The 10,268-nt window shown below is 45.4% G+C and overlaps 1 protein-coding gene across 1 annotated transcript in view; it reads left to right on the forward strand.

Annotated features, from left to right (window-relative positions):
• The window catches only part of SNRNP27 (small nuclear ribonucleoprotein U4/U6.U5 subunit 27), a 38,814-nt gene extending 29,160 nt beyond the window's left edge, over positions 1–9,654 (forward strand). Inside the window, exon 6 of the mRNA XM_040414423.1 lies at positions 9,392–9,654. Coding sequence (XP_040270357.1) covers positions 9,392–9,446 — 55 coding nt within the window. The 3' untranslated portion in view covers positions 9,447–9,654. The remainder of the gene's footprint in view (positions 1–9,391) is intronic.
• Positions 9,655–10,268: the final 614 nt, after the last annotated feature.

The following is a 10,268-nucleotide window of genomic DNA, read 5'->3' on the forward strand; positions in this document are numbered from 1 at the left end:
CTTCCAAAATGATCATCATGTTGGGCATGCAAACTGTCTCTCCATTCATCTCTATTGGAGTTCCAGAAATAGTGGAGAGCTGTGCTTGGCTGTCTCTGGAACTCCCACAGAGAGGGGTGCAGGGTACCCATTAGGCTCCAAGCAGTAGGGTCCCCATCAATTTAAGGTCTCATGCACGCGACCATATGTATTTTGCGGTCCGCAAAAAATGCAGATGACGTTCGTGTGCATTCCTTATTTTGCAGAACGGAACAGCTGTCCCCTAATAAAACAGTCCTATCCTTGTCCGTAATGAGGGCAATAATAGGACACGTTCTATTTTCTTGTGGTACGGAAACGGAATACACACGAGTAACTTCGTGTTTTTTTATTTATTTTTTTATGGACCCATTGAAAGGAATGGTTCTCTATATGGTCCGCAAAAAAAAAAACTGAACGAACAAGTTTAGAAAATACGTTCGTGTGCATGAGCCCTAATAGTTATCCATAGGGTAGGGGATAACTTTTAAAAACCAGAATACCCCTTCAAAGGGTTTGTCCCATCTTAGCCTCTCGTGGTCGAGAGGGTAGTAACAACAGTAACTGTCGGTCAGGGATGGACAGTTGAAGCATCTGACCACACCGCGCTCCTGTAGCAGTGAATGGAGGCTATGCAAGCAGCACAGCATGCTACTCTGTATCGGTAAGTCCCTAGTTATGGAAACCGCATGGCTTGCTGTGACACACTGTTTGCACAGTTCCATTGACTGCTATGGGAAAAAGCAAGGTGATTCTGTAAATCCAGTGAGATGAGACTACCCCTTTAATTAAAGGCATTGTCCTCTTTGGGCTGTGTTTTTTTTTTTTTTTTTTTTATCCTGGTAGGTCCTTAATAGACTTTCAGCCATGGGGGCCTTAGTTAGGCCCCCAGCTGTCATGTTAACCCATTGGAGTATAACATGGAGTGGAGGATCTGACAGAAGGAGGCCTCTCTTTGTCAAACACCTTATAGGCTACTATGGACTTAGTTTGACCATGGCATCTAATAAGTTAAACTGCTAGGATCAGAGTAATCTCCAATGCTGTTAGCTGCGGCAGAAGCATGACTGTCTGTCCACTGCGTTCCTGCTGCTTATCTGGTGGGTACACTGACAGTACCCATAAGATCACTGTGCTCTATATATCGCCAAAGGAAAAAATGGTGGTTAGTCAGCACATCCCAGTGCGCAGGTGCACGTCGCCATGTCTGGAAGCACAAAAGCAAAAACAATGTAACAGCATTCTGCAAACACAAATAATCGAGTAAATACAATAGTGCCATACTCACTTTAGAAAATGTACTAATGCTGTGTTATAAATGTGAGATTCTTGGCAAATACATTTTGTACAAAATTATTTCTGCCTGTCTGCCAACAACAAGGCAATCTCTTTAGGACAGGAACCTACACTAAATACTACCTCCTCTGACCCCCCCCCCTCCCCCAATAAATTCATGGAATGCAGGTTCCACATGCATGCTAAGCCCACTCTGTATTATACCTCTTTTGCTGCACTCCTAACTAACCTGTCTGTCCCATAGGCTGATAGTAATTAGTGTAAGGGTCCATTCACACGTCCATTCATTTCTATAGGGCAGCACTATGTGCTGCCAGGATCCGGAATTGCGGATCCGCACTTCCGGGTCCGCAATTCCGATCCCGAAAATTATAGAACATGTCCTATTCTTGTCCGCAATTGCGGACAAGAAAAGGCATTTTCTATTAAGTGCCGGCGATGTGCGGACCGCAAAATGCGGAATGCACATCGCCGATGTCCGTGTTTTGTGGATCCGCAAAACACACACGGACGTGTGAATGCAGCCTAAAGCTGTGGCCTGCCCTTCCTGCATTTATTGGAGGTCATTTGGCACTAGAAGAGGTAAAATATAGAGTGGGCTCAGCATGTATGTGGAACCTGCATTCCCTAAATTTAATGGAGGCCAGTTTGGCACCAGTGAATGTGGTATTTAGTGTAGGTTCCTGTCCTAAAGAGATTGCCTTGTTGCTGGCGGACAGGCACAAATAATGTTGTACAAAATGTGTTTAACAAGAATCTCACATTAATAACTTAGCATTAGTACATTCTCTATAGTGAGTATGGCACTATTGTATTTACTTTATTATTTGTGTTTGCAGAGTGCTGTTGCATTGTTTTTGCTATGTATAGATCAACATCAGAGCGGGCAAAGAAGCAGAATGTTAAGGGGATAAAACAAATGTGGATTTCACCTAGAGTGTTGTATTTACTAGTAGTTAATCCTATGCTGTTTTGGATGAAGTTGAACTACTTTTGATACGGGTGTGACGGGCTGTAACGATGGCAATGTAACTTGACGTACAGAGGTAATGATTACGTAGAGAATATTAATAAAATCCCCGATACATCTCTCAGTGGGAATCGCAGAAAATAACAGTAGAGATGACACGGAGTTCGTCCTGAAGGCTCACTTACACAATGGTTACCAGGCAACAGTACCAGGCAAACGAGCAAGAGCACATGTGCAAAAGATCAGGGCAAATTAGCATATTCTGTAATTGTGAGAGCATGTGTCATGAGAAAGTGACCTATTGTTTAAATCGTGTTTTTATGTTAAACCTATTTTTGAAGAATTCTGTGCTATTTCTAATTTACCATACTACCAACTATAAAATCCTGCAGTTCGCGCACTGCCCACTAAGCCTAATAATAGGCGCCACCTCTTGGTCTGTACAGATCATTTAACTGAAGATATCTCCTTATCATTACAGGCCCGATTAAAGGGGTTGTCAGGGTTCAGAGCTGAACCCGGACAGATCCCCTTTTTCACCCAGGCAGCTCCTCTGACATGATCATCGGAGCATATAGGCCCCTTTCACACGGACGAGTTTTCCGTGCGGGTGCAATGCGTGAGGGGAACGCATTGCACCCGCACTGAATCCGGACCCATTCATTTCTATGGGGCTGTGCACATGAGCGGTGATTTTCACGCATCACTTGTGCGTTGCGTGAAAGTCGCAGCATGCTCTATATTGTGTGCGTTTTCCACGCAACGAAGGCCCCATAGAAGTGAATGCGGCTGCGTGAAAATCGCAAGCAAGTGTGGATGCGGTGCGATTTTCACGCATGGTTGCTAAGATGACAGTCTATTCACTGTATTATTTTCCCTTATAACATGGTTATAAGGGAAAATAATAGCATTCTTTAATACAAAATGCTTAGTAGAAGGTCAATTGAGGGTTAAAAAAAATTAATAATTAACTCACCTCCTCCTCTGGATCGCGTAGCAGCCGGTCTCTTCTTACTTCTTTAATCATGAGCTGCCGGCTAAAGGACCTGTGGTGACGTCACATCACATGGTCCATCACCACGGTGGTGGACCATGTGATTTGACGTCACCACAGGTCCTTTAGCCGGCAGCTCATGATTAAAGAAGTAAGAAGAGACCGGCTGCTACGCGATCCAGAGGAGGAGGTGAGTTAATTATTAATTTTTTTTAACCCTCAATTGACCTTCTACTAAGCATTTTGTATTAAAGAATGCTATTATTTTCCCTTATAACCATGTTATAAGGGAAAATAATTACATCTACACAACACTGAACCCAAACCTGAACTTCAGTGAAGAAGTTCGGGTCTGGGTACCACATTCAGTTTTTTATCACGCGCATGCAAAACGCATTGCACCCGCGCGATAAAAACTGAACAATGGAACGCAATCGCAGTCAAAACTGACTGCATTTGGGTACCTACTCACGTGGGTTTGCTGCAATGCACCCGGAACGCATCCGAACATAATCCGGACACGCTCATCTGCAAGGGGTCTTAATGTTCCGATGCTCTCCCTTGCCCTGTGCTGAGTTGCGCAGGGAAAGGGCTTTTCCATTAGATCCGGTGACGTACCAGGTCTCTGCTAGGCGGAGGCTTCCACCTATCAGTGAGGCCCTCTCGTTTTACAGGCTAGAGCAGAGCTAAAGCCCACCCATTACTGGTAACGACACCTGTAACGTCACCTAGCAGTGTAAAAAAATATAAGCAAACAGCCTTATTCAGAGTAGGGCAAGGGAGAGCATCGGAGCATGAAATGCCTGGGTGAAAGTGTATGTGCTCTGAAAAAAATAACCAATATCACCTACATAAAGATAAGACTGGATCCACCTTTCACAATAGGTGATATCACAGCTTATCTACCCTCCTGACCTCTGCACAGGTCGCAGTGCATGAATCTCCAGTAGAAGTCTTTGAGGTCCCCTCCAGTCTATTCTGTCTATGGCCCATGGTGGCTGCTGTGAAGCATATCTCTAAATGTCCAGACAAGATGGCTGCCCCCATAATCATGTTCAGGGAATAGAATATAAAAAATCCACAATTAGAAAAAAAATGATGTGTTGCTGTCTGGTTTTAAAGGGGTTGTCCTAGGTTCTTTAAGTGATGGCCTATATTCTGCATCACTAGCAGATCAGTGATGGTTCAACGTCATGTACCCCTGCAGATGGTTCTGTGTAGCTACATCGACAGAAGTCAGCGCCAGAGCTACACAGCACCAGCAACATTGTAGTGGCAGGGGTTCACTACTACAGCACTGCTCCCATTGAAGTCAATAGGAGCAGTGAACTCCCGCCACTACAATGATGATGGTTCTTTGCAGCCTCGACGCTGACTTCTGTCGATGTAGCTACACAGAACAGTTGATTGGTGGGGTGTCAGACCCCTGCTGATCTGCTAGTGATGGCCTATCCTAAGGATAGGTGATCACTTAAAGGGGTTATCCCATGATTAATATAAGAAATGATAATGCTAGTACATGACAATCTCTTTCTAACAAAGCTAGAACCAGCCGTGTACCTTCCATGGATCCAGAGATCTCCACATTCATTGCTCTGCTAGATTTATATCAAGCTGAAAACTCAAGGGGAGTGTCTTTACTGCTGCAGCTCAGGGGGCGAGTCCATGCTCTCCCTATCACAGCTCAGGAGGCGAGTCCATGCTCTCCCTATCACAGCTCAGGGGGCGAGTCCATGCTCTCCCTATCACAGCTCAGGGGGCGAGTCCATGCTCTCCCTATCACAGCTCAGGGGGCGAGTCCATGCTCTCCCTATCACAGCTCAGGGGGCGAGTCCATGCTCTCCCTATCACAGCTCAGGGGGCGAGTCCATGCTCTCCCTATCACAGCTCAGGGGGCGAGTCCATGCTCTCCCTATCACAGCTCAGGGGGCGAGTCCATGCTCTCCCTATCACAGCTCAGGGGGCGAGTCCATGCTCTCCCTATCACAGCTCAGGGGGCGAGTCCATGCTCTCCCTATCACAGCTCAGGGGGCGAGTCCATGCTCTCCCTATCACAGCTCAGGGGGCGAGTCCATGCTCTCCCTATCACAGCTCAGGGGGCGAGTCCATGCTCTCCCTATCACAGCTCAGGGGGCGAGTCCATGCTCTCCCTATCACAGCTCAGGGGGCGAGTCCATGCTCTCCCTATCACAGCTCAGGGGGCGAGTCCATGCTCTCCCTATCACAGCTCAGGGGGCGAGTCCATGCTCTCCCTATCACAGCTCAGGGGGCGTGTCCATGCTCTCCCTATCACAGCTCAGGGGGCGTGTCTCAGCTCTTCCTATCACAGCTCAGGAGGCAGTTGAAGGATGAAACTGAGCATGTGCGGCCTTCTCAGTGAGCTGGACAAAGAAATAAAAGCAGGCAGCGCTATACAGATACTTTTTATTGAATAACTCAGTGGCAATGCCATATGTTTAATTACATGCAATTACAAAACTATTCATATCCGGGTGCTGGTATAAAAACTGTAGAATATTAAGGGGACAAACCCTTTCACTGGCAGAAAAAAAAAATTCAATTACATATTCCCTTTAAAACCAAGTCACACAGATTAAAACCCTATAGTGGAGATGAGATATAGTGTAGTAATTATTTGCACATGAAAACGCCTACATGTGATGTTAAAGCCTTGTCGGTTCCTTCAATGGGCTCTCTATTCATGCATGCCATAGTATCTTCCTGTGCAGGCATGCCCACATCGCTGCTCTCTTCTAATGGACAGCCAGTAGTTCAGTAATGAGGAGCTCCAGGCAATGTTCCTTCTCACTGCACATTACACAGTTCACCTCGGTTATCTGGTCTTCCCAGCGCTGGGGATTCTTCCTGCTGATGTCACCGATCAGTTCAAGGCTTCCTGCACTCCCGGAATAATGCTACCAAAGTCTTATATGGGAAGAGCTGATGAGTTTTTATAAAGAAAAACGTTCTTTTAATTCGTTTTTTGGTATTAGAGTACACGATTAATCGATAGAATACTCGATTGCAAAAATAGTTGAGCCCTAGTCTGATCTCTGGTACCCCCACTGACCCTGCGAATGAAGAGGTCACAGCACTGACTCGGCATGCAGGGGTTGCATTACATTTTTCTGGCAGAATCAAAATGTTGTTCTTAGCATTTTGGAGTATTTTTAGCCAAGGAGGAGTACAAAAAAAGATGATCGGTGGCTTTTTTTTTTTTTTTTTTTCTGGCTGTAATATTTGACACTATTTTGGGATACATATAATTTATTAACTTTTTGGGGGATGGAATTGGGAAATAAACAGTCCAGCCATTGTTCTATGCACTTTAAATTTACAGCATTCACAGTGTGGCATAACTAGCGCATTACTTGTTTTCTGTGGGTCAGTACCATTACTGCAATACCAAAGATATGTATTGGGGCTCGTGCACTGGCTGTTTTGTATTGTGCTTCCGTGGGGTTTCTATCCATTCCTCCACACCGCAAAAAAGTAGTGCAGAGGCATGCACAGGCAAGTCTGTGACACGACGTAATAGGCGGGGGCCCTTCGTTAGACCGCTGGCCGCCATGCAGGGCTGTGGAGTCGGTAAGCCAAAGCCCCGACACCTCAATTTCCCCTAACTCCGACTCCCTCATACAAGGCGCATAACTTAATTTTAAGCTTTTTATCACCCTTATGATACAATAATCAAGCTATTTAGGTAAAACATAAAATATATTTATTGGATACAACTTTAGAACACACAAAACTTTAATAAATTGTAAATATGCAAAACGCTGCAGTAAGTGGGGGAAAAAAAATGTTTGTAACAAAAACGTCTTGAATAACATTTGTGGGGTGAGTCTATTTGTTCTGAGAAATAGTATTGCCTCCTTCATAGAGGACCTCAAATCTGATCGAATTATTTTAAGGCTAGAGAACAGCCTCTCTATAGGACATTTAATCATTTTCCCACATTCTTAAGAAAATATATTCAGCACATACTGCATTGAACTAACTGTACCAATTGATTTATATATTTTTGGAGTCATTTTTGGAGTCAGTCGGTCTATTTTCTAACGACTCTGACTCCACCAAAATGGACACAGACTCCACAGTCCTGCCGCCATGGGAGCCTCTTCCCTCCGTCTTAACTGCCTGGATACTGCTGTCTCCATTGACCAGAGCATTAAAGGATTTCTGTCACCCCCAAAACTCATTTTTCATTTTTGGGCATATTAAAATCCTTATTGAACGACTATTCCCTATATAGGGCTCTTACCTTGTTCTGTGGCTTCGTTTCATAAAAAATCGAGCTTTTAAAATATGCAAATTACCTCGCTACCAGCAAGTAGGGCGTCTACTTGCTGGTAGCCGCAGCATCCTCCTTTTAAAAAAAGCGCCCCCTCCTCCTGTTGATTGACAGGGCCAGCGAGCGCTCTCCTCCTCCGGCTGGCCCTGTCTGCAATTCAAATCCCGCGCCTTCGCCTTACGTGTCTTCATTCGGCGCAGGCCCTCTGAGAGAAGGACGCTCGCTTCCTCAGTGCGCCGATGACGTCTTCTCTTTCGGGTTTAGAGGTGACGTCATCGGCGCAGGCGCACTGAGGGAGTGCTGAGGAAGCGAGCGTCCTTCTCTCAGAGCGCCTGCGCCGAATTCAGACACTTAAGGCGCAGGTGCGGGATTTGAAATGCTGACAGAGCCAGCCGGAGGAGGAGAGCGCTCGCTGGCCCTGTCAATCAACAGGAGGGGGGGGGGTTTTAAAAGGAGGATGCGGCGGCTACCAGCAAGTAGACTCCCTACTTGCTGGTAGTGAAGTCATTTGCATATTTTAAAAGCTCGTGTGTGTTTTTTTTTTTTTTTTTTTTATGAAACGAAGCCACAGAACAAGGTAAGAGCCCTATATAGGGAATAGTCGTTCAATAAGGATTTTAACAAGCCCAAAAATGAGTTTTGGGGGTGACAGAAGCCCTTTAAGCTGCCGGTATTGGAGTTATCTCTGATCCTGGCAGTTTAGGGTGTATTACACAGCCTGATTTAACAGGCGATTGTCGGGAGGGGAAGCGGTCCTTGCCGGCAATCGTCTGCTCGCTAGCTAAGGAGACTGCTGCCATTGCATGCAGCGATCTCCTCCCCATGCTGTACAGTGGTTTACCAGCGGCAGATCGTTATTAAGACACCACGATTTGCTGCCTGCAAATAAATATATATATTTTTTAACCTATCAAAAGATCTGCATTGCCCGATGAATTTATGGCGCAAGCAGCGGCGGTATTAGACTGTCAGATGAACAGTAACGAGCATTACTACGAACGCTCATTAGCAATTAGCAGGTGTAATTTTTACAGTGGAAGCTCGGCTCTGCCGGACGCCAGCGGTGATCCATTGCAATGCATCGGTGCAGCCTTTGTGGCGCCTGGTCAGACCCTGCAGCCCTCACCAGCATAACCGCACAGGGAGGGATCCAGCTCAGGACCAAACAGTCTCATGCGTAGAAACACTGCAGAAAGACGTTTGCCAAGTGTAAAACTACTTGTATAGGCATCTATTGTACCTGTACGAGTATTAGTGCAGCCTCTGGCCACGGCGGACGGTCCCATTCACTTGTATGGACCTTCAGTTCTGCACAGCAGCAGACCAAGCGACTCTGTGAAAGGCTGCAGCGGTGGCCCCTTCCTTGTCATTCTCTGACCTGTGGGATCTGATGATGAAGCAATGGCATATCTGAGCTATGTGCCTCCACGTTTAGATAGTAATAACTCTTCAAAACCACAGGCTATCCGTAGTAAGGATAAAAAACGTGAAATCGCCTCACTGCTCTACATTGTTGGTTGTCACCGTTTTCTATGACACAATCTGGCACAATAGAAAACTGATCCGTCCTCCATTGACTTTCAATGGTGTTCAAGACGGATCCGTCTTGGCTATGTTAAAGATAATGCAACCGGATTCGTTCTGAACGGATGCAGATGGTCGCATTATCTAAACGGATCGGTCTGTGCAGATCAATGACGGATCCGCACCAAACGCGAGTGTGAAAGTAGCCTTTCCTTGACACAGATGAATCTCTATTCAGCGATGATAAAATGATGGTTAAACCTCTAACATTGTGCGTTTTGTGTCCATCATACAGGCAGTACATGAACAGGAAAGGAGGCTTCAACCGACCTCTGGACTTCATTGCCTGATGTGCAGGAGCGCGGTGTACAGTATGTATACTCGGGACCCGCCACCAGGGGAAGCGGTCACTGTGGTTGTGGCATTGGTCGGGGTGATTACCCTGGGATCCCGTGAGACTTGAGTCGGAGGATGGTTGGGTTTAGTTTTCTCTTTTTATTTAGTTTTTGACTTGTATGTATTGTATTTGTATTGTATAATAAAAGGTTTTCTTATGTATTGCCGCCTCTCCATCCCACCCATTATCTTCCGTCATGCCACGTCCTTCCCATTACATTTGCTGACAATTTTTGTTTGGCACGTGTGATAAATTTGCCGGAAAACAACAAATGCATTTATGTATTAGGCTACTTTCACATTAGCGTTTTCAATTCCGCTATTAGATCCGTCATAGGATCTCCAATAGCGGAAGAAAACGCTTCAGGTTTGTTCCCATTCATTGTCAATGGAGATAAAACTGAACTGAACGGAGTGCACCAGAATGCGTTCCGTTTGGCTGCGTCCCCATCGCGGACAGAATAACGCTTCAAGCTTCAATGGTGTTAGAAGACACAATACAACCGGATTCATTCATGACGGATGCATGTGGTTGTATTATTGTAACGGAAGCGTTTTTGCAGATCCACGACGGGTCCACAAAAAACGCCAGTGTGAAAGTGGCCTTACCTAGAAGTTACTAAAAGGAAATGATGTAAGATGGTTTATGGCTCATATGAAGAGCACTCTGCCTAGATTCATTTTCAGAGATTACAGTTCTCTTTTTATTGTGGCCATTTTAATAGGAATAAAATTGTAATTGATCTTTAAAAAAATAAATAAAAATGATGCCCACT

Source organism: Bufo bufo, chromosome 1 (assembly GCF_905171765.1).
Source record: "Bufo bufo chromosome 1, aBufBuf1.1, whole genome shotgun sequence".
NCBI lineage: Eukaryota > Metazoa > Chordata > Amphibia > Anura > Bufonidae > Bufo > Bufo bufo.